Source organism: Callithrix jacchus, chromosome 9, assembly GCF_049354715.1.
Source record: "Callithrix jacchus isolate 240 chromosome 9, calJac240_pri, whole genome shotgun sequence".
NCBI classification, from domain to species: Eukaryota; Metazoa; Chordata; class Mammalia; order Primates; family Cebidae; genus Callithrix; species Callithrix jacchus.
The window spans coordinates 126,177,102-126,201,006 of NC_133510.1; the positions used below are offsets into that span (position 1 = coordinate 126,177,102).

At 50.8% G+C, this 23,905-nt stretch overlaps 1 protein-coding gene across 44 annotated transcripts in view; it reads right to left on the bottom strand.

Annotated features, from left to right (window-relative positions):
* PITPNM2 (phosphatidylinositol transfer protein membrane associated 2) overlaps nt 1-23,905 on the bottom strand; it is a 167,271-nt gene that overhangs the window by 15,393 nt on the left and 127,973 nt on the right. For 37 of the 44 annotated variants that reach the window (XM_078337577.1, XM_078337576.1, XM_078337578.1 and 34 more), the window contains 7 exons: nt 14,445-14,659; nt 13,231-13,352; nt 10,445-10,672; nt 5,946-6,254; nt 5,113-5,208; nt 2,041-2,145; nt 1,767-1,837 (listed from right to left, as the gene is read on the bottom strand). In XM_078337577.1, the coding sequence (XP_078193703.1) occupies nt 1,767-1,837; nt 2,041-2,145; nt 5,113-5,208; nt 5,946-6,254; nt 10,445-10,672; nt 13,231-13,352; nt 14,445-14,659 (1,146 nt within the window). Of the gene's footprint in view, nt 1-1,291; nt 1,468-1,766; nt 1,838-2,040; nt 2,146-5,112; nt 5,209-5,945; nt 6,255-10,444; nt 10,673-13,230; nt 13,353-14,444; nt 14,660-23,905 lie in introns of those variants that run through there. The other 7 variants (XM_054239052.2, XM_054239053.2, XM_078337603.1 and 4 more) reach the window with 4 other exon arrangements.

Below are 23,905 nucleotides of genomic sequence, written 5' to 3' on the forward strand. Positions count from 1 at the left end.
GGAAAATAGTTTGTACCTGGGAAGCTGAGGTTGCAGTGAGCGGAGATCGTGCCACTGTACCCCAAACTGGGTGACTGAGTGAGAACTTGTCTCAAAAAAAAAAAAAAGAGGCCACCAGGAAAGGCAAGGAAATGTACTGGGCCAGGTGCCACTGAGCAGCAGGAAGCCGGGTGGGAACTGCTGGGCTGGAGGAGAAAGGCTGGGCTGCCCTCACCCCAGGAGGGGCCATGGGGCTTCTCTCTTCTCCCCAGGGGCCAGGGCAGGACCAACACTTGTCCTCACATGGGGACTATCCATCACTGGCTGGCCTGGACATGAATATACTCAGTCCAGGGAAGAGGGGGCCACCAGCCGCCCAGAAAACAGGCCAGGAGGAATCAACATGAGCCTCATCAGGCTTTGACAACAGCTTTTTTGCCAGTCCAGTGAGGTGAAGGACTTATGGAAGAAATGTCTTATGAGGCCTCCAGTACAGGGAGGTGATGTCCAGTGGTACTTAGTCACCAGGGGACAGGCAGGGCTTGGCACTGGGGGCTGAGAGAATACCGCATAGGCCTGGGCCCAGCCCTGGAGACAACCCAGGGACCCCCCAGAGGCCTCTGGAACACAACCTCCCTACACTCAGCCTGCTTTCTCCAAGGGCACATCCTGCCTTACCGAGACAGGGACTCACCCTGCCCTGGGCTCTAGTGTCGGCTGAGCCCCCTACAGCTGTAGAGGCATCCCCCTACTAGTGTCTCCACAAGGCCAGGAGAGGGGGCTCCGGTTTGGGGGTTCTTGCAAGCAAATGGATCTGGCTTTGGATGGCGGTCCCCCAGAATCAGTGCTGGGTTCTGAACATATACCCCGAGGCAGATCCAGAGCCCCAGGCCCCTTCTGCCCCTCCCCAGGGGGGGCGTCAGAGCTGTCTGTGCTGCAGATGGGGAGGGGGCTCCATTTGCTTATCTAGGCATTAAGTAGCAATTGGAAATCAACTCCTCGCATTCTGTGACCCCTTCTAGAAAGCCTACCTTGGCATCAGACCTCAAAGCAGAAAACCCCAGGAGGGGGAGGCTGTGTGGATGTCCCTCCTCTTCCCCCAGATTCCCCGGCGGCCTGAGTTCCCCACGGAATTGGTGCCACCTCCACCTTAGGTAGCTTGAGGCCAGAGCAGTGTGGTGACCACAGATGATGGTAGGACAGCCCAGCTCAGCCCTGGCTCCTGTCCCAGTGCAAACAGCTCTGACGGCCCACAGGTGGAGGAGGATGGGGCGTGAACTCCCACAGAGAACCCCCGAAGCGGACACAGGCGCTCTACCAAGACAGCTTTATTGGACACACTGAGCTCCGCCTGCCCCCCACGGGGCCATCTCGTCGGCCACGGCCACATCACTTCTGCCTAGATGACTGTCGCTTCCTCCCTTTTCGTCTTTTTATCTTCAGGGACAGCAGACAGGCTGGGCACAAGGTGAAGATCTTATTTTTGATCTGGAATTTACAAGTTTCTCATTTTACTTTCCCATGGGTGGAGCTTAGATAAGGTTTTCTCAGGAGCTATCTGTAGTCCCTGGTTCTTGGGGACCTCAGAGACAGAGGGCAGCAGGCACCTTCCTAGCAGGGCAGCAAAAAAGGAGGCCCAGGCCTCTCTCCAGATAGTACCCAGGCTGGCATGGAGGTGAGGCTGCCAGGCCCAGAGTTCCAACTCTGTAGCTCCTTAAGACTGTTTCTCTGTGCCCTGCCCCTCCCTTGGCGGCCGTGCCCTGTCCCTCTGATACCCAGGCACCCACCTCTATGATGTTCAGCTGCTCCACACTGGAGGCCACCCTGAACTCGGGGGTGCTCTGGCGGTACAGGCCATCTGCAACACAGAAGCCGTGCTATGAGCTGAGGGGAAGCCCAGCCCAACTGACCGGACAGAGGCTGCAACTGTGATGAGGGGAGCTTGGGAACCCATGCCTGCCCTTCGTGCCTAGCACTGTGCAGGAGCTGGGTCAGAAAGGAGAGGGCTGAAGACCTGTAGCCACCCTCCCCAGGCTCTGCAGTACCCCTACACCTGCTGACCTTGTGTGTCCTCTGGCTCTGGGCTCTCAATCTTGTCCATGAGGTCATTGGAGCTCCACTTGGTGATGTCCTTGGGGAACATTTCCTCTGTGTCAGACAGGTCCTCTGGAGAAGAAACAGGGGAACTCAGGTGGGACTGGGAACAGCGAGAAGGCCTGGCTTCCCGAGGTAGAGACACCCATGTGTACCCCTGTGTTTGGCTCTGCTGTGACCCTCAAGAGGATGGCTGCACGGTCCCATTAGGCTTCTTCATGACCATTTAAAAAAAAATAGTGGTAACATTCACATAACAAAATTCACCATTTTAAAATTGGCATTTAGTATATTCACAATGTCGTGCAACCATCACTACTATCTCATTCCAGACATCTCACCTCCCTAAATGGAAAGCCTATACCCGGGAGCAGTGAATCCTTGGTCTTGCCTCCCTTGGCCTCTGGCCACCACCAATCAATTTTCTGTCTCTACAGATTTGTCTATTATGGACATTTCCTATCAATGGAATCATACACTATGCAGTCTTGTGTCTGGCTTCTTGTACTCAGCATAGGTTTCTGAGGTTCATCAACATTGTAGTGTGTGTCAATGCTTCATTCCTTTTTATGGCTAAATCATAGTCTATTGCTAATGATAGTTTTTGTTTATCCACTCATCAACAGATGTTCCTGTTTTTTGTTTTTTTTCCAAAAATGCTACACTGGCCGGGCACGGTGGCTCATGCCTGTAATCCCAGCACTTTAGGATGCCAAGGTGGGTGGATTGCTTAAGGTCAGGAGTTCAAGACCAGCCTGACCAACAGGTGAAACACCGTCTCTACTAAAAATACAAAAATTAGCCAGGCATGGTAGTGTGCCCCTGTAGTCCCAGCTACTCAGGAGGCTGTGACAGAAGAATCGTTTGAACCTGGGGAGGCAGAGGTTGCAGTGAGCTAAGATTGCGCCATTGCACTCCAGCCTGGGCAACAGAGTGAAACTCTTATCTCAAAAAAAAAAAAAAAAGCTACATTTAGGCCAGGGGTGGTGGCTCACACCTGTAATGCCAATACTTCAGAAGGCTAAGGCAGGTGGATGACCTGAGGTCAAGGGTTAAGAGACCAGCCTGGCCAATATGGTGAAACCCCGTCTCTTCTAAAAATACAAAAATTATCCAGGCATAGTGGCATGCACCTGTAGTCTCAGCTACTCAGGAGGCTGAGGCATGAGAATCGCTTGAATCTGCAAGACAGAGATTGCAGCAAGCCAAGGTCACAACACTGCACTTCAGCCTGGGCAACAGAACGAGACTCCGTCTCAAAAATAAATAAATATGCTTCATTTACTTTATTCCATCTTCACCATTTTTAAAATTTCTTTTCTTTTCTTTTTTTTTTTTTTGAGATGGAGTCTGTCTCTTATTGCCCAAGCTAGAGTGCAGTGGTGCAATCTCCACTCACCACAAGCTCCACCTCCCAGGTTCAAGCTATTCTCCTGCCTCAGCCTCCCAAGTTGCTAGGATTACAGGTATGTGCCACCACGCCCGGCTAATTTTGTATTTTTAGTAGAGACAGGGTTTCTCCATGTTAGTCAGGCTGGTCTTGAACTCCAGCCTGAACTTTAATTTTTTTTTAAATTTTTGGTATGGACAGGATCTTACCATGTTACCCAGGCAGGTCTCAAACTCCTGGGTTCAAGCGATCCACCCATCTCAGCCTCCTAAAATGCTGGGATTACAGGCGTGAACCACCATGCTTGGCCTAATATATTACTGTTAACTCCAGTCATCCTGCAGTGCCATAGAACTAAAACTCATTCCTCCCATCGAGCTCTAATTTCATATCCTCTGACAAGTGTCTCCCTGTCCCTCCACAAAAGCACAGCTCCATAAGAAGTACTGCTATGAATGCCACCTTGCTCCTCTGAGAACTTCTTCCCAGGACCACCAGGCTTGTGGCTACTGTCTGGCTCTGGCGCTTGCTAGCCCACCCCCAGCCCTGGATGGGCTCCTGGGCCCATTTCTCCAGGACACCGCTGCCCTGGCATTTTCTGCTTTGCTGTCTCTTCTCTTTTACAGCTTTTTCTATGTTAGATATGTATTTTCCTCTCATCAGGGTCAGAGAGCCAGTTGGGAGGGGTGGGACGCCAAGAGACCCCTTTTCTGCCCTGGGCGAGGCCCCTCGTGCAGAGGCCAGCTCAGGAGTCCCCAGCCACAGTTCCAGGTTCTCCAGTCCCAGGGCCAAACCTTCTCTTTGCCTGGACATCGACTCCCCAGGTTCCTTCTCTTGAGGGCAGCTGGCCAGTTAACCAAGATGCCACCTTATATAGCTCCTGTACCCCTCCAAGCCATAGTGGTGGCATGACATCTGGTGCTGCCTGTGCTTGCCAAGTACCTATGGGCTTGCCCAGTCCCTTTCTGAGCCTCTCCCCTGCTATGTGAACTTGAGGCTGGCTCAACCACCAGTCGTCAGAGGACCTGAGCCCCCAACCCTTGCACCTGCTGTCTCCTCCAGCTTCCTGGAGAGGAATGGCTGGAGCACCAAGCAGGTAAGCGCTGCATGTGTGCCTCTTCCTGGCACAGGTGGTGCATTCGCTGTGTGGTCATGCACTTATTTTGGGACTAGTAGGAAAATGGGCACTTTACATGTTTTCTGCTTACTACATTTTCTAAAGTGCCTGCATTAGAAGTGGTATTAATTTAATCAAGAAAAAAATAAGGTAGGTACAAAAAGTTAGGAAATTAAAAGAAGTTATGTTTCCACTGAAATAAATTCACATACGGAATAAAGCCCTTGTCTGAGGCGCATCCTTATTTGGGGGTTTCAAGAACATAGTCCCCATCTCCCAGGCCCAGAGCACTTCCTGATATCAGGTTAGGGTGAGCCTGGGACACCAGACTCAAGGGAGAGAGATGACTTCATCTCATCCTCTGTGCTGCTGCCCCAAACACCAGGCTGTCTGCATGGGACAGCGCAGGTATATAGACTGGATATAGGACAGTAACAGGCAACACCCACATCATTCCACACCCATATCCCAAGCCCTTTCAGACCCCTCCCACCTTGTCCAGGAAGGCCGAAGCAAGCTGCTGCCTGCCTACCGTGCGCATCGAAGAACTCATCATCTGAGCTCTCATCTGAGTCCCTGGCAATGCTCTGCATCCTCCACTCCGAGATGCTGTGGCGGGAAGGACTCACTGGAAGGCAAAACCCCAGACTGACCACCAGCTGGAGAGGAAGGGCCCAGGGGTTGCCCATAGCTGGCAGGAAGCAGGAAGGGTAACCCACAGGCCTGACAGGCATCGCAGAGGCTGCCATGGGAGCCAGGAAGATTCCAAAGAGAATAAAGTGGGTAAATGAGTGGGGAGTGGCCTGGGCTCATCTTCTGTCTGCCTGGCATAAGGCAGCCATGTCCCAGGGAGCATGGATGGGGAAGAGCATGACAGACATAAGCCCAGGACATGGGGCCAGACAGTCCTAGGTCCACTCCTGGGCCTCTGACCTGAGTCTGACCAAAAGCAAACTCCAGAAACTCGGCCATAGCAGAGCCGAGGTGGGAGATGAGTGAACCAGGCCTGCCTGCTGGAAAAGCTAGCCCCACCCAGAATGCCTGGGTTGATCCTTTATCTCAGGGTCCTCCTTTATCAGGAGGTACAGCCCCTCCACAGCACTGTGGGAGCCAAGCCACCTCCACTGGCTCCTACGGGTAGCATTGTCTTCCTTGGGCATGGATGGGAGGGTAGGGAAGCCTGCTGGAGCAAGGCCCCAGGCTTCCCCATGTGGGAGGACCAGCCCAGGGCTCTGAAACCCTTTGGGCTTGGTGCCTCAATGTCCATGGGAAAGGACTCTGGGGAGGTACAGTGATCCAGCAGTGTGGGGGCTGCCTTGTGGGAAGGAACCTTGAGTGTGGGTGGCAGGTGGCGCAGGGTCTCACCTCCCCGCTTGGATGACCGAGATGACTTGGAGGATGTGGACCACTGTTTCTTGAGGCCCCGCCCTACCAGGGGCTCCCCGTTGCTGCTGCTGGGCTCTGGGGGCTCCCCAGAGGCCTTGTCTGGGGAAGCTTCGTCCTTGGCGAGCTCCGTGGCCTCCTCACCATCCTCACTGAACTGGGCCATCTTGCGGGAGAGCATGAGCTGCGCCTCCTTCTCCAGCTCCCGGATGTTCTCCATGCTCAGCCCATACCACTCGTCCTGCCAGCACCAGGCCTGCCGGTGGGCCCGTACCATCACTCTCCGAAGGCCTGTGCCCCACGGGGATCAGAGAGGGAGAGAGGTGAGGGGAGGGAGGTCAGCAAAGGAGACTGCACAGGGGTGTGGGGCCTAGGTGGGGGCTTTGGAAAGCTGCACTTAGGCTGCAGGTCAGGCTCAAGTCACTGCCTGTCTGTGCCTCAGTTTCCCCATTTATAAAATGAGGGGACTGGCTCACAGATGGTCTCACAAGCTCACAGTGATTTTATAATTAGAGTGGAGAGGCCTCCCAAAGCAATGTGTCTGGTCAGAAGCCATAGTTGGAAAGATGTAGTGGCTTATGCCTGTAATTCCAACACTTTGGAAGGATGAGGTGGGAGGACAGCTTGAGCCCAAGAATTCCTGATCGGCCTGGGCAAGGAAACAAGACCGTGTGTCTAAAATAAATAAATAAATAACCTAGGCATGGTGGTGCATGCTTGTAGTCCCAGCTCCTCTGGAGACCTAGGTGGGAGGATCACTTGAGCCCAGGAGTTTAAGCCTGCAGTGAGCTATGATTGTGCCACTGCACTCCAGCCTGGGTGACAGAGTGAGACTCTGTCTCTAAATAAATAAATAAGAAGCCACAGTTAATTTTCTGGGGGATTCCTGCCACACAGGAGGTAGAATAGGACTTCCTGAGAGTCTCTTGTCTCAGTGTCTGGTATATTTTTCCTGATAAATTTCCCATGGAAAACCAAGTTCAAGTTCATACTGGGTTGGTCATTCTTTTGTTTTAAAAAAAAATGCTTTTAGTAGAATATATTATGTACATGAGGTATATGATAATATATTATACATATAAATTAAGATGTAGAATAAGGTAAAATAATATACCTTTTAAAGTATAAAAAAATAATTAAAGGGCCAGGCATGGTAGCTCACACTTGTAATCCCAGCACTTTGGGAGGATGAGGTGAGAGGATGGCTTGAGGCCAGGAGTTTGAGACCAGCCTGGACAACACAGGGAGACCCTCATCTCTACCAAAAAAGACAACAAAATTAGCCAGCCATGGTGGTATATGTCTGTGGTCCCAGCTACTTGGGAGGCTGAGATGGGAGAATCGCTTGAGCCCAGGAGTTTAAGGCTGCAGTGAGCCATGATTGTGCCACTGCACTCCAGCCTGGGTGACACAGTAAGACCCTGTCTCAAAATAATAATAATAGAATCACAAAGATAAAAAGCAGACTGGGGACTGCCTTGGGCCAAGGTAGGATGGAGATGACCATGAAAAGGAAACAAAGGGCCTTCTGGGGTGATGAATGCTCTGAAGTTATGCCTAGCTGTGAAAATACCAAAAATTATCAAACTGTTATCTTAAACTCGGTGAATCATATGGTATCTAAAATTACGCCTCAGCAAAGCTGTTTGAAAAACATTAAAAAGCAACAAGACATCCACATCCACACCCCCGGTGAAGGAACACACCATCACCAGCGACAGGGGGCCCTCCACCTGCCCGGCCTGAGAGTCAACCCTGCATTTTGCTTGTCATGTGCTTTGCCTTCTGGTCTCAGCACACAGATGTGTTTTCCTGCACACTGTATTGTGCTGGTGTGGCTGGTGCTGAAAGTCACATCTATGTGTCATGCTGTATTTTTCTGCCACTTGCTTCTCTGGGTGAGTTTTGCCCATAGATGCGTGCATGGGGCTTTGGCTCATCATACTGGGACTGTGTGGTGTCCGTGTGTGTGTAAAATGTCACATTTCATTGATTCCTTTTCCTGCCAATGGGCCTTTAGCTAATTTGCATTGTTTCTCCATTTTGCATTCACAAACCTGCTGCTCTGAACATTCAAGAACAGGCATGGGGATTTATCCAGGGACAAACCAGGATGAGCAATCTCAGGGCATGTACCCCCGCCTCCCATAGAGCATGCTGAGCGGCTTTTCGAGCAGTCGGGCTGCGCCAGGCTCCTAAGCTAGTCTTCTGTGTACCCTTTTTTCCTACTTTCTCACTTCCCACCTTGGTTTTGCTGAGCTTGCCTTTCTAAATCCCATCCATTATTAAAGATACCTCTGTGGGATGGAGCCCTGCATCCCCTGCCCAAGCCCCAGGGGTGAACTCAGGCGTGGCACACTAAAGAGCCTCAGTTTCTTTTTCTGGGACTGTCTGCTGCCAGGAAAGGCCACATCCTTTGCTCTACTCTATATAAGGAAATTCCTCCTCCTGGGGTGACTAGAAAGGCTGGGACATGCACTACTCTGGGACCAGGCAGTAATGAGGACAGCTGAGAGCTGTCCCAACTCCAAGAAGTCACCTTCTCAAGGCCCCCAAGAAGCCCAGCGCAGCTCACATGAGTTCACGAGATCATCTCTGTGATATTAAAGGACTAGTACTCACAGGTGTCATCAAGCCCCAGCTATGTGCCATACCCCATCCTCAGTTCTGAACCCACAGTCTCGGCCCACAACAGTCCTATATGATTGGTGTCATTACACCCATTTTACAGAAAAGAAAAGCAAAGCTCAAAGAGGCTAAGAGACCAAAGAGCCACTGCGTGGCAGAGTCAGGCCTGGACTCTAAAGTTGACTTCTTTCTTCTCTAGGCTCAGGCTCCTGCTTCCTGAGGGGAAAGCTGATTTTCAGGGAGCTGAGGAGTCTGCAGCTTGGCCAGGATCTCAGCGGCTATGTAGGGGTGGGGAGGACTGAGGAACCCACAAATCTGGAGTGGCAGGAGCTGCAGCCTAAGTAGGTCTGCTGGGTGTCCTGTGCAGGGCTGAACCTAGAGAAGCCTTGAGGAGAGGGCGGGACAAGTCACCAGCGCTGATGCATTCAGGTTTCTGGAAGTCCAGAAGGGTGGTAGGGGATGTACTGCCCAGGATTGGGGAGCCCCTCCCACATGTTCCTCGCCTCCTCATATTCCCTGGGAAGTGAGAACCACCATTCCCATTTTAAGACTTCAGCACTGGGGTTGCAGGACCCAGTCTGTGAGCCCTGGGTAGTGAGGAGAGGCAAGTTTGGGCCAATCTAAGCTCCCACGGAATCAGAGATGCAGATTGCAGGAATGTATCTCGCTCAATGGATGGGATGACCTCCCTCTCTTCCTGCTACCTCCCCCAGCTGCTGATTGACACTGCAACAGCTCTTCTGGAAAAAGGATGGTGGACGATGTGTCTGAGGGTTCTGCCCTGGGGATGGAGCTGTAATGCCATCATTCCTGTCGAGGCCCTGTCCAAGTCTTCGCTTCTCCACGTGGAAGACCGCCTCCTCAGACCCCACCTCTTTCTGGTACACACCCACCCTTCCCTTCGGATCCCACCCCCAACACTGAACACAGCTGTCTAGCAGGACAACCCCCTTGCTGATGCTAACAACAGGAGGATGTTAATTCAGGACAAGGGTGGCTGGGATGGGAGACAGATCTGGTTCAGCCCCAGTGTTGGGTCTTTGTTTCCTCCTGCATAAGTGGCAAGACAATGCCCACCCTCGTGGGTCATCATGAACCTATGTGACAAGTGTGATGTACACTGTCAACAGTGTGGCTCTGTTCATTAAATTAAGTTACCCTTGCTCATGGCATCACAAGGTGTCTGGCTGGAGTGTCCTTTGTGTCATGGGCCTCAGGGACTAGAACCAGCCTTTGGCACTGACATCATACTATGACCTCGGCAGAATGGGGTTGAGGGCTCTAGGTGAGAAAATGACAGTCACTGGGCCAGGACCCCCAGGTTACCTGCTGTCTACCTGTTCCATGGGCATCTACTCTGGTAGGCTGGTATGGGTGTGAAGGCCACTATGATGTCTGAGACACTCTGCTCCTGGGGGCTTCCAGCCCAGTGAGGGAGGCTGCACTGTGGCCCTGGGGTCTGGGCTTCCTTGAGTAGAGGAAACAAAGGCCTGGGAGCCCAGAGGCCCAGGTGAGCAACAGGGAAGCTGTCCCCAGGGGCTACTCAGCCCTGTGAGGTATCAAATGCAAACCAGGTCAGAAATGTCCGGGGACAGTGCCTAGGGCTTCTTCATCCAACAACACACATTGCTTGTCTCTGCAGGTGCTCAATAAGTATTAATGGATGCACAAGATAACCCATGGTTGTGGGGAGTGGGGAAGCTGGACGTGGGCTTTGGTGTCACCTTTCCAGAGCAAAATAGAAACTCAGACTCCCAGGCAGACATGCAGAGAGGGGAGGCAGACAGGCAGGTAACAGGAGACAGAGGGGCTGGGTAGCCTGGCCACTGCCCACCGGCGAAGGGTGTGCTCACCGGTGTCATGGATGAACCTCTCGATCTTGGACTGCATGCCCCAGTAGCGGAACTCCACCTTGCAGAGCTTGTATGCGCACATGATGGGGAAGACCTGCTTCTTGTACTCCTCGATCCAGTTGTCAGACAGGGGCCCCCGCTGGGTCTTGGTTGACTGGAACAGCTTGGGGTCCTCTTCTGTCTTATACTCATTGTGGGGCACAGGGTCTTTGACAATGTCGATGAAGTCTGTGGGGAAACCCTTAGAGTGGCCACTACTGCCCTGACCTCAACCTCACCCCCATCTCCTCTCCATGTTCCTCTATCCTCAAATCCTCCCAGGACTCTGGGACTTGCCCTGCCAGAGGGACTCTGGGGAGAGAGGATCATGCCCTGGGCAGCTCTGACCTCAAAATCTCTGACAGTGGGGCCTGCAATTTCCTCGGTGCATTCATTCATTCATTCATTCATACAGAAAAGGATCTTGCTGTGTTGTCCAGGCTCAAATACTCCTCCCACCTCAGCCTCCCAAAGTGCTAAGATTACAGGTGTGAGTCAGTGTGCCTGGCCCCTTCTTACCTTTTCATGTCATTTCAGCAAAACCCATGTTCTGAGTGTACCCTACCTCTCAGTAAAGCAGATAAATAAGGCAATGAGGAAACAACGGGGAGACGAATTTCCATTAAGAATGTGGGGTGTGGGAAACAGAATAGAAGGCTGGGAAAAGCTTCCCAGAAAGATGGTGTTTCAGCTAGAGAGGTGGAATAGAGAGGTCAAGAATGTCGCAGCAGCACCCACCTTTGAACAAGAGGTGGAGGGCTCTGGAGAAGGAACCACCAGGGTGTCTGCATGGGGAGAAGGGTGGCAGCAGTCACAGAGGCAGTGGGGATGCCCTGGACATTCCGGCCATTTCTTGCCAAGCTAGGAGCCCAGACAGTGCCCTGAGGGCAGAGGGAGCCCAAGTATAGTTCTGAGACTGAGAGGGACACAGGTAAGCTGGCCTGTTGGGAAAGCCTTTCTGGACAGAATAGATGTAACAGATGTCTGAAGACGCCCAAAGCGGGTGTCTGGCCAAGCTTGCTCCAGGCTGGGCCTGAGAGCAGGGGCAGATGCCACAGAGGTAGGGGTGCAGAAAACAGGGTTAGGAGCTGACAGGACTTGGTGAGGGTGACAAGAAGAGGGGTGATAGCTCTGGGCAGGATGTAGGAGAGACCACTTGTGATCACAGGCTTCCCCTCCACAGGGGCATCTCAGAGCCCTCCCGTGGCCTCCTCCCACAATGGTGGCAGCCATCCTATGTGCTCACTCCTGAGGCACATGTGTGTTGGACAGGACTGGGGCACTCACTTGGTGAGAAAAAGCCCCAGGTTTGTGGCTCACAGAGCCCTTTTTTATGGTTGAGTCTGCTCTAGCCAGGCCCTTGGTTGCCTCATTTTCTCCAAAACATGGGCCCCTCTGTATCCAGGCTACAGACTGCAGACACAGACATCAGCTCCACCAAAATCAGCGGGGTCAGGAGCGAGTCTGAGCGTCATGGAATGCCAGGAGGGATGAGCGCTCTTCCCAGAGCAGACCACATGCCCTGCCCATGCAGGCCGGCAAAAGCTGTGCAGGGAAATGTCTTAGAAACTTAGGACCCACAACAGCTGACCTCAGAGGGAGCCTGCAGAGCTCTGGCAGTGTCAGGGCTGCCTGCTATGGGAAACGCTATGTCTGCCCACCACCCCAAGTCCTATGCTGAAACCCTAAACCCAGTGCCTCAAAATGTGATCTTATCTGGAGGTAAGGTTTTCAAAGAGATAATCAAGTTAAAAGTAAGGCCATTAAGCTGGGTCCTAACCCAGTATGACTGGTGTTCTTATAAGAAGAGGAGAAACAGAGGCAGACAGACACAGAGGGGAGTGACCATGTGATGACTGAGGCAGAGATTGGAAGGGTGCATCTACAAGTCAAGGAGCACCAAGGACTGCCGGCAAGCACAGAAACTGAAGGGGCCTGAACAGCGTCTACCCCGGGGGAGCCAACCCACCACACTGTGACCTCAGACTTCTGGCCCCCAGAGCCCTGAGAGAATAACTGCATGTTGTGCAAGCCCCTCGCTATGGTGCTTTGTTATGCAGACCCAGGAAATGCCAGCAAAGGTGAGGGGTTGAGTCTGGAGCAGCTGCTGGGGCGCAGGTACCCACCCCCAACTCAGCATACCTTGCCTGAGATGCCTCCATGGTGACTTGGGCCTTGCACCCAGAGGCTGCAGGTGGGTGGCTGCTGAGCTGCACTGGCCCACATATGTGTTTTATTTGACTGGCACACATTTATTTACAAAGGTTTTTAATTGGTTGCTAACATTTAGTAATTGGGAGATTTCTCATGAAAATCCTTATCGCTGGCTCGCTGGCTTCTCTTAAAAATGAAGATTTAACAAATGGGGCCTGTTCCCTGCATGTCACTGTCATCTGAAGGCAGTGGGTAGGTACACCCACCATCAAGAGGACATAGGCCCCCATCAGCCCGGGGCACTTGTGCATGGCTATCAGCCAGAGATGGCTCTCTGAGCACTCGGGTACTTCTGGGGAGTGAGATCCCTCAAAGGGATGGAGGGAAGAGGCTCTGGGTGGAAAAGGCACTTGGACTCGGTGTATACATCAGAAGAATGGGGCTGAAGAGGCCTATCATGCCCTCTGACCTGCCTGCCCAGGACAGGGCCAGGTCTGGAGTCTGCGAGGTATAGGGAAAAGGGGCTGGACAAGAGGGGCCTGTGGTGGGAAACCCACTGTACAGCCCGGTGGGGCTCTGCCCTTCCTGGTTACCGATTGTCAGCTGGTTCTTTTCCACAGGAGAGAGGCTGAACACGTCGGGGTTTTCCCCAGCATCAGTTTTATAAAAGGTTTCAATGTCGATGGAGAATTTCTCCACGAAAGGACAGGTGAACCTGTGGGAGAAGGAAAGTACCCATCAGGACCTGTCCTTGGAGAGGCCTGTTGTGGCTCACCAGGGCCCAACCCACTGGGTCGGAGTGGAGACAGTGAGTGGACAGAGGAGGGTGGAGGATAGCCGAGACTCGCCTCGGCTGCTCTATCCACCTCTTGGACTGCCACTTTGTCCCAAGAACAGCCAGGGTGGGGGCAGGAAGGATTTAGGGGGACAGGGAGACAGTATATCCTCAGTGGCTTCTAGAAGCCCCATGTCCAATGTCCATAGCATGGCAGGAACACAGGCACAGCTACAGCAGCATACTGCCAAGCTGGAGGAAGCTGGGGTGCTCCACAAGGCATGCCACCCCTGGTCCCCAAGAAACCAGCTCTGGTAATGGGGGAATAGTCTCTCTCTAGGCTGGAGATGAGTTTAGAGGGGAAAGTACTACTGAGAAGAGGAACAAGCTCCATGGATCCCTCAGCAAGCTCCAGGTGCCCACCAGTGTGGGGAAGGGAGCCCCAGGAGATTTGTGGGGATCCCAACTGCTCAGCAGTAGGCAGCTGGTGGGAGCAGCTCCCATCTATCCAAATCAGCAGTGCTGAAGTACACACTGGGGAGCACAGAGTGAAGAACCCTCTGCCAGAGAATCCCAAGGACAGCCCTGCTCAGCATGGGATGTTGGACAACACTGTCACAGCAGCTGAAGGTCTCAGAGTTGGAAAGGACCTCTGGGTCATCTGGTCTACCCTCAGTTTCTTTCCAGCAGGCTGTCTCAGCCTTCTCAGGGAGCCTAAAGTGGGCTTATATTTCCTGCATCTTCTGGGATGGCAAAGGAGACTTCAACGGCCCTCACTTGATTCATGCCTTCAGGGCCTCCACGTATGGGCAGTCTGGTGGCATCTAGGGGTGTATCCTTCTCTCTCCTTCCTGTGCCTTCCCTGGGTGACCTTTGGGGCACCTGTCTGAGACAAAGCCTGTGCTCCCTGGGGTTATGGAGTGGTGAGCCTGTTTGAAGGCTGATCCCAGCCCTTGGATCTATGCTGCAAGGTTGCTTCCCACGAGATGGCATGTGGAGGTAGGAGGCACATGGAGGCCAAAGCAGGCGCACCTGGTTCTGGTGTAGGGGTAGGCATTCCAGGACTCCTCCACCACCCGCAAGGCTGCCTTGGGTAGGATGGAGCGGAACCAGCTGGGGATGTGCATGCCCACATGGTACACCTTGTGCGTGTATTGCCCGGAGCCGCCTGGGCCATCTGTGTACGGCCGGTTCTCCAGGATCTCCACGCCGCTGCCTTCGCCATATGTCTCGTTACGGCTCTTCTTCTGTAGGGACAAAAGCATCCGTGATGTGTGTGGGGCCAGAGCACTCTTCAGGAGGGAAGAGGCTCAGGAGACTGGGCCCAGGGGTGTAGAAAGGGAGGAGGGTCTTTGGTCAATGAGGCTGACTCCTCCTGTGTTACTTCCAGATACCCAAATCTATATGCCACGGCTTATGTAGGAGGCTGGAGGGGCCATAGACTCCCTCTCCCAGGTCTAGTGCTGCACACACAAGTCCTATATTCTGACCCTCACCTGTCCCAGGATTAAAAGGATTCCCAAGATCAGGAACAAGATAAGAATGCCCACTTACTTGCTTCTCCTGAACACTGTGCTGTAAGTTCTAGCTAGAGCAATTAGACAAAAAAAAAAAGAAATAATAAGAGGCAGCCGGGCACAGTAGCTCATACCTGTAATCCCAGCACTTTGAGAGACTGAGGCAGGAAGATCACCTGAGGTCAGGAGTTTGAGACCAGCCTTGGCATGGTGGCAGGTGCCTGTAGCCCCAGTTACTTGGAGACTGAGACAGGCGAATCGCTTGAACCTGGGAGGTGGAGGTTGCAGTGAGCTATGATCACATCACTGCATTCCAGCCTTGGTGACAGAGTGAGACTCTGTCTCAAAAAATAAAACAAAAAACAGAGAATAAGAGGCATCCAAATTGGAAAGATAAAAAAAACTATCTCGATTTCCTGATGCCATAATCTTATACATGGAAAATACTAAAGAATCTCTCCCAAAGTCTGTCGGAGTGCAGTGGCTCATGCCTGTAATCCCAGCACTTTGGGAGGTCGAGGTGGGCAGATCATGAGATCAGGAGTTTGAGACCAGCCTGACCAACATGGTGAAACACTGTCTCTACTAAAAATACAAAAATTAGCTGGGCATGGTGGTGCATGCCTGTAATCCCAGCTACTTAGAAGGCTGAGGCAGGATAATTACCTGAACCCAGGAGGTAGATGTTGCAGTAAGCCGAGATCTCACCACTGCACTCCAGCCTGGGCGACAGAGGGAGACTCTGCCTCAAAAAAAAAAAAAAAAATCTCCCCCAAAGTCTGTTAGACCTAATAAATAAATTCAACAAAGTTGCAGAATACAAAATGACACACAGAAATGAGCAATATCAAAGAAAATTAAGAAACAATTCCATTTAAAAGATCATCTGAAAGAATATAAAATACCTAGGAATATATTTAACAAAAGAGGTGAACTTAAAACTACAAAATGTTACTGAAAGAAATTAAAGCCCTAAATAAATGGAAAGACATCCCATGTTGATAGATTTGGAAGATTTAATATTGTTAAGATGGCAACACTGCCCCAAATAACCTGCAGATATAATGTGATCTTTATCAAAATCCCAGTAGTGTTTTTGGTAGAAATGGAACAGCTAATCCTAAAATTCATATGGAATTGCAGGGGACCCCGAAGAGACAAAACAATCTCCAGAAAGCCAAGTTGGAGGACTTACATTTTCCTATATCAAAACTTACTACAAAACTACAGGAATCAAAAAAATACAGCACTGGCATAAGATAGACAGATAAACAGACAGACAGAATATAACTGAGAGTCTAGAAATAAACCATATATCTAAAGTAAATTAATTTTTAAGAAGGGTGCCAAGACCATCCAGTGTGAAAATAATAGTCTTTAACAAATGATGCTGGGACAACTGAGTAACAACATGTAAAAGAATGAAGCTGGTGTAATTCCAGCACTTTGGGAGGCCGAGGCGGGTGGATCACAAGGTCAAGAGATTGAGACCATCCTGGTCAACATGGTGAAACCCCGTCTCTACTAAAAATACAAAAAATTCGCTGGGCATGGTGGCGCGTGCCTGTAATCCCAGCTACTCAGGAGGCTGAGGCAGGAGAATTGCCTGAACCCAGGAGGCAGAGGTTGCGGTGAGCCGAGATCGTGCCATTGCACTCCAGCCTGGGTAACAAGAGCGAAACTCCGTCTCAAAAAAAAAAAAAAAAGAATGAAGCTGGACTCTATCTCACAGCACATATAAAAACTAAAAATGAATCAAAGATTTACATGTAAGAACTAAAACTAGGCTGGGCACGGTGGCTCACGCCTATAATCCCAGCACTTTGGGAGGCCGAGGCGGGTGGATCACGAGGTCAAGAGATCGAGACCATCCTGGTCAACAAGGTGAAACCCCGTTTCTACTAAAAATACAAAAATTAGCTGGGCATGGTGGTGCGTGCCTGTAGTCCCAGCTACTCGGGAGGCTGAGGCAGGAGAATTGCTTGAATCCAGAAGGCAGAGGTTGCGGTGAGCTGAGATCGTGCCATTGCACTCTAGTCTGGGTAACAACAGTGAAACTCCATCTCAAAAAAAAAGAACTAAAACTAGAAGATGCTTGAGAAATGGTAGTTTAAAAAAAGAAAATCACAAAATGATAAAACAGAAGAAAACTGGGGCAAACAAGGTCATCTTCATGACCTTGGATTTGGCAATGCTTTCTTAAATATGACATTAAAAGCACAAGCAACAAAAGAAAAAAATAGATGAACTGGCCTTAATCAAAATTAAAAACTTCAGTGTATACTATGGAGAAAAAGACAACCTACCAAATGGGAGAAGACATTTGCATACCATGTATCTGATAAGGGACTTGTATTCAGAATATATAAAGAACTCTCACAAGTCAACAACAAAAGAACACAATTCAAAAATAAGCAAAGGACTTGAATAGCCATTTCTCTAAAAAGATATACAAATGGCCAATAAGCACCTGAAAAGATGTTCAATATCACCATTCATTAGGAAAATGCTAATCAAAAACACAATGAAGGCTCATGCCTGTAATCCCAGCATTTCAGGAAGTTGAGGTAGATCATTCGAAGCCAGGAGTTCAAGACCAGTCTGGCCAGTGTGGTGAGACCCATCTCTACTAAAAAAAAAATACAAAAGTTAGCTGGGCATGGTGGCAGGCACCTGTAGTTCCAGCTACTCAGGAGGCTGAGGCAGAAGAATCACTTGAACCTGGGAGGCAGAGGTTGCAGTGAGCAGATATTGCACCACTGCACTCCAGCCTGGTCGACAGAGCGAGACTCCATCTCAAAAAAGAAAAGAAAATAGTTTAGCAGGCCAGGCGTGGTGGCTCATGCCTGTAACCCCAGCACTTTGGGAGACTGAGGCGGGTGGATCACTTGAGGTTAGGAATTTGAGACCAGCCTGGCAAACATGGTGAAACACCGTCTACACTAACAAAAAAAAAAAATACAAAAATTAGTCAGTTGTGGTGGTGTGTGCCTGTAATCCCAGCTACTCAGGAGGCAGGAGAATTGCTTGAACCCAGGAGGTGGAGGTCTCAGTGGGCCGAGATTGCACCACTGCACTCTAGCCTGGGCGACAGAGTGAGACTCCATCTCAAAAAAAAAAAAAAAGTTTAGCAGTTTCTCAAAAAGTTAAACATAAAATTACCATATGACCAGCAATTCCACTTCTGAGTATGCACCCAAAATAACGGAAAACAGGGACTCGAACAGATACTTACTTGTACACCAAGCCTTCAGATGACTCCACCACCAACTGCTGCCAAGTAGTCACAGAAAAACCTGTACACCAATGTTCACTGCAGTACTATTATAAATATTACTATTTATTATTATCTTTTGAGATGGAGTCTTGCTCTGTCACTCAGGCTGGAGTGCAATGGGGCAATCTTGGCTCACTGCAACCTCCATCTACCGACTTCAAGTGATTCTCCTCTTGGCTTCCTGAGTAGTTGGGACTACAGGCACGTGCCACCACACCTGGCTAATTTTTTCATATTTTTAGTAGAGATGGGGTTTCACCGTTTTAGCCAGGATGGTCTCCTGACCTCATGATCCGCCTGCCTTGGCCTCCCAAAGTGCTGGGATTACAGGTGTGAGCCACCGTGCCCGGCCTCATTACAGTATTATTCAAAACAGTCAAAAGGCATAAACAACTCAAGTGTCCATCAACAGATGAATGAATAAAATGTGGTCATTCTATAAAATAATAGAATATTATCCAGTCACAAAGAAGAATGAAGTAATGCCACATGCCACAACATGGATGAACTTTGACAAGATTATATTAAGTGAAACAAGTCAGACACAAAAGACCACATATCCTGTGGTTCCATTTACATGGAAAGTCCAGAAAAGGAACATATATGGAGACAGAAAGTGAATTAGTGGTGGCCTGCTGCTGGGGGACATGGGGAAAATGAGGAGTGACTGTTAATGGGCATAGGCCATCGTCCCTCCCTCCCTCCCTCCCTCCCTCCTTCCTTCCTTCCTTCCCTCCCTCCCTCTTTCCTTTCCTTTTCCTTCCTTCCTTTCCTCCTTCCTTCCCTCCCTCCCTCTTTCCTTTCCTTTTCCTTCCTTCCTTCCCTCCTTTCTCTCTCTTTCTTTCCTTCTCTTTCTTTCTTTTTTCCTTTCTTTCCTTTTCTTTTCTCTTTTCTTCCTTGCACTGGCATGATCATAGCTTGTTGTAACCTCGAACTCTTGGGCTCCAGTGATCCTCCCACTCAACTACCTGAGTAGCTGGGACTACAGGAGTATGCCACCACCCTGGTTACTTTTTTTTTCTTTTCTTATTTTGGGGGGGAGGGGGGTGGAGTCTCACGCTGCTGCCCAGGCCAGAGTGCAGTGGCACAATCTAGGCTCACTGCAACCTCTGCCTCTCAGGCTCAACTGATTCTCCTGCCACAGCCTCCCAAGTAGCTGGGATTATAGGCATGCACCACCATGCCTGGCTAATTTTTGTATTGTGAGTAAAGATAGGGTTCTGTCATGTTTTGGCCAGGCTGGTCTGAAACTCCTGACCCCAAGTGATCTGCCTGCCACAGCCTCCCAAAGTGCTGGGATTACAGGTGTGAGCCACCATGCCCGGCCATACCTGACTAATTAAAAAACTTTTTTTTTGTAGAGACTGGAGTCTCACTTTGCTGCCCAGGCTTGTCTCAAACTCTTGGCCTCAAGTAATCCTCCTACCTCAGGCTCCCAAAGCTTTGGCATTACAGGTATGAGCCTGAATTAGGAATGAAACTGGGAAATAAAAGTCTGCAGGCTGCTTAGAGCACCCCACCTTCAGAATGCCAGGCCAGTGAGGGCCCTGCCACTCAGAGCCATCTCCATGACAAAGCTCCAGCACACCACTACTAGCTGACTCTTGACAGGCGGCAGGGTCTCTGAGAATGAGCAAGGGCTCCTCTCTCCTTTCAGAATAGCTGCAAACTCCATTAGCCAAATATTTAAAGCTGAAATCACCCCAGAGAGCAAAATCCTCTACCCAGTGGAGGGCCTGTGCAGGCCTTACCCAGAGGAGTTCACAGAAAGTAGAAGGAAGAGATGTCATTGTCCAGTCTGCTTTAGGAATATCATCCCTGCTCCGGGCTTAGGGCATGCGGAAGACATACCCCAAAGAGAACGACCATCATGTGATGAGGCATTAGAAGACATGAGGAGAGGCCTTCACTAAGCCTCGGGGGGGTCAGGTAAAGTGACCTCTAAGGGAGCTGGGAGGTGGGGAGGCACTCACCAGGCAGGTGTGGACAGGACAGATATGCTGGGTAGGGAGGCAGGTGACAGAGCTAAAGGTGTGTCTGGAGGTGGGCCTGGAAGCACGTGGACTCAGTTGCTGGGGTGTAGGCTGTGAGGCAGGAAGTGGAAGGGCCTTTTGTTCGTTTGTTTGTTTTGAGACAGATGAGACAGAGTCTGGCCCTGTCGCCCAGGCTGGAGTGCAGTGGTATGATCTCAGCTCACTGCAACCTCCACCTCCCAGGTTCAAGAGATTCTCCCACCTCAGCCTCCTGAACAGCGGGATTAGACATGTGCTACCATGCCCAGCTAATTTTTGTATTTTTAGTAGAGATGGGGTTTCACCATGTTGGCCAGGCTGGTCTCAAACTCCTAACATTAAGTGACCCACCTGCCTAAGCCTCTCACAGTGCTGGGATTACTGGCGTGAGCCACCATACCTGGCCATAAAAGGATCACATCTTTAATGCTAAGGGAAGGAAAGGATTTAAGCAGGAGAGGAGCACAATCCAATCTGGGTTCCAGGAAGAAGGTCCTGGTATGTGTATGGAGAATGGGTGATCTCCTGGCATGGGCAGCTGCCCCTAGGGGTGTTCTTTCCTGGGTTTAGATAGGAGGTGAGGCCTCCAGCTCTGTGAGAAGCAGGAGATGCCTCTATGCTCAGCAGGTAGGCCAGGTACTTAGTGGCTTTCTGAACATGAAATCTTGGTAGCTGAGGGTGAAGGGGAGAAGGGAGAGGCCAGGATGCAGTTGAAAGTGGTCAGTAGACCGAGTGTGGTGGCTCACACCTGTAATCCTAGCACTTTGGGAGGCTGAGTTGGGCGTATCACCTGAGGTCAGGAATTTGAGATCAGCTTGGCCAACACGGTGAAACCCGGTCTCTACTTAAAAAAAAATATATATATATCACCAGGCACGGTGGTGCATGCCTGTAATCACAGCTACTTGGGAGGCTGAGGCAGGAGAATCACTTGAACCCGGGAGGCAGAGGTTGCAGTGAGCCGAGATTGCACCATTTTACTCCAGTATGGGCGACAAGCGTAAAACTCTATCTCATAAAAAAAAAAAAAAGAAAAGAAAAAAAAGTGGTTAGTGAGTCCAGGCATACTCCACATACCAATGACTCAGCCACATCCTGCTCACCTCTGTGGGACAGAGGCTCCATGCCCCTGAGCAGCCACCCACCCTGCCCATGGGCTGAGGTCTGCTCCTTATCCTGTGCCCAGACCTGTCCTGTGCTCAAACTGGGTAAAGGCCACAGGGTCCAGACAAAAGGGAGACACACCTTTAACAACTGGCCGCAGGGGCCTTGGCCCTGTTTACTGAAGGCTCACCTGCTGAAAATCTCAGTTTCTTTCTTTTTTTTTTTTTTTTTAAGATAGGGTCTCTCTCTGTCACCCAGGCTGAAGTGCAATAGCCTGATCAGGCTCACTGCAGTCTTGACCCCCAGGCTGAAGCAATCCTTCTCCCTAGAGTAGTTGGGACTACAGGGTACACCACCATATCTGGCTAATTTTTTTATTTTTATTTTTTTGTAGAGTGCCTTGGTCTCTCAAAATGCTGGGATTACAGGAGTAAGCTATCGTGCACAGCCTAGGAATCAGTTTCTAAATCAAGCCCCATTGCAGTATCAGGTGAGGACCATGACTGTTCCCCTGAACAGCAAGCTGCCCTTCCCTGAGGGTCTGGGGCATGGGGTTTCCCTTCAGCTATCAGGGTCCAAGAGGGGCTCCCTCTCAGGGAGGTGACAGAACAATGAAGGCACAGTTTCTGGGGTTCAAATATCTTGGTGCAAACCCTCCTCTGTTTCTTTCTGTGTGGTCTCTAACAAATTAATCTTTATATGTCATCATCTCCCCATCTGTAAGAGGAGGAGAAGCAATAGTACTGGCTAAGTTATTGAGAAAATTATATGCAAGCACGTGTAGCTGACATACACAGGATGAGCTCAGGATGCATGTATACTCAGCAACAGGGAACATCATTCCATGACTCCATGCCCTGGCTTTATCCCAGAAGGAAGAGTGACAGGGGAACTGCCCTGGCTCCAAAGCCAGTTGTCTCCATGGCTTCAAAATTCCCCTGAAGAATGGAGTGAAGAACAAGGCCTGGAAAAACTTTCATTCCCAGTGCTCAGAGGCTCCTGGTATGGCCAAGAGGTGCTGGAAAGGGCGGTGAGGAAGGGCCAAGCAGCACGGCTCTCTGCTGGGCCTCATTTTCTGGTCCTGGATCAGCCACTGCTATCAGCACTTGGGCTACAAGGACAGGGCAGAGGAATGCAGCCGTGTCCCAACTATGCCTCTGAGCAGGATGCAGCTGGGGAGGAAGGCCCTTTCTGTAGCTATAGGCACCAGGCCCATTTGGAAGATCCACAGAGCATCAGACACTGGCACTCCTGGTGCACACTGGGGCTGAGATTTAGATAACAGCCACAACTGCTCAACTGTCATTGTTGGGAACCAATGCAGGCAGGGAGAGAGGGCTTCCTGGAAGAGAAGGCTATGAGGGGAGGCAAAGAGCATGAATGACAGCCCCAAGCAGGAGATTTCCTGATCCTGTCTCAGTTTACAGCTTGCCTTTGCACCTGCCTGATGTCCTCTGCACCTCAGAGCCCTGAGATGTTGCAGGATCATGCTCCCATTCCACAGATGAGGAAACTGAGGCACAGAGTACTGGAGGCAACTCACCCAAGATGACAGTCCAGTCTCCCAGATCATGAGTGACTGTGGTAGTACAGAGACAGAGAAGAAGCCACAGATTGCACTAAACTGCAGAAATCAGCATGTGCATCAGACCCTCCCCCCACCCACCTAGTAGGGGCCAGGCATGGTGGGTGGCTGGTCTGGCAGGAACTGAGGGGAGGGGGAGGTCTGTTCCTGGAGGAGGAGTGCTGGCCAGATGCCACATCTACACTCAGGGATCTTATGTGCCCTGCTTCTTCCCCCAGGGCCCCGCCCAAGCCTCTCTCCCCAGAGTCCCACCAGGACCAAGCAAGTTGGGCTCTGCTCTGCTTGCTCTCCCAGCTCCCTGCCACAGTGGTATGACTGTCTCCTGGCTGGGCCAGCACATTCTCCTACCCATTAGCCCAGACATGGAGTTTACTGCACAGCTGCGTGAGGTAGGCAGCTTGAAGCATAGGCTGGGCTGGGGCCAGCTCACCAGAGGGAGGGGACAGCTAGGAGTGGCCCTTACTGCCCAAGACCCTGACCCCAGGGTAGAAATGCATATCCTGGGCTTGATGTATGGCTCAGGGGACTGAGGGCTGTGCCCCTGTGCTGGGCTTACTGAAGCTGCCACTCAGGATGTCATTGTATGTGCTCAGGTGTGCATGTGTACACACACATGTGGCATGTGTGTGTGTGAAGTAGCCAAAGCCCATGGATTCAGGGCTCTCTGGGTGGAGCAGAAGGTGCTGGTGACCAGAGCTATCTCTAGAGAAGGCAAAGAATGAAATCAGGAGGACACTTACAAAGACTTTCTCAAGATGACTTACTTGCGGTATACATGGGGAAACTTCATACTGGGACGGTTAAAAAGACACACAGCAGAAAGTGTTAAGGGTGTGGAGAAATTGGAACCCTCATACATTGATGGTGGGAATGTAAAATGGTGCAGCTGCTGTGGCAAACAGTTTGGCGGTTCCTCAAAAAGTTAAACATAGAGTTACCATATGACCCAGCAATTCCACTCTAGGTAGATATCCAAGAAAAGGAAAACATATGTCCAC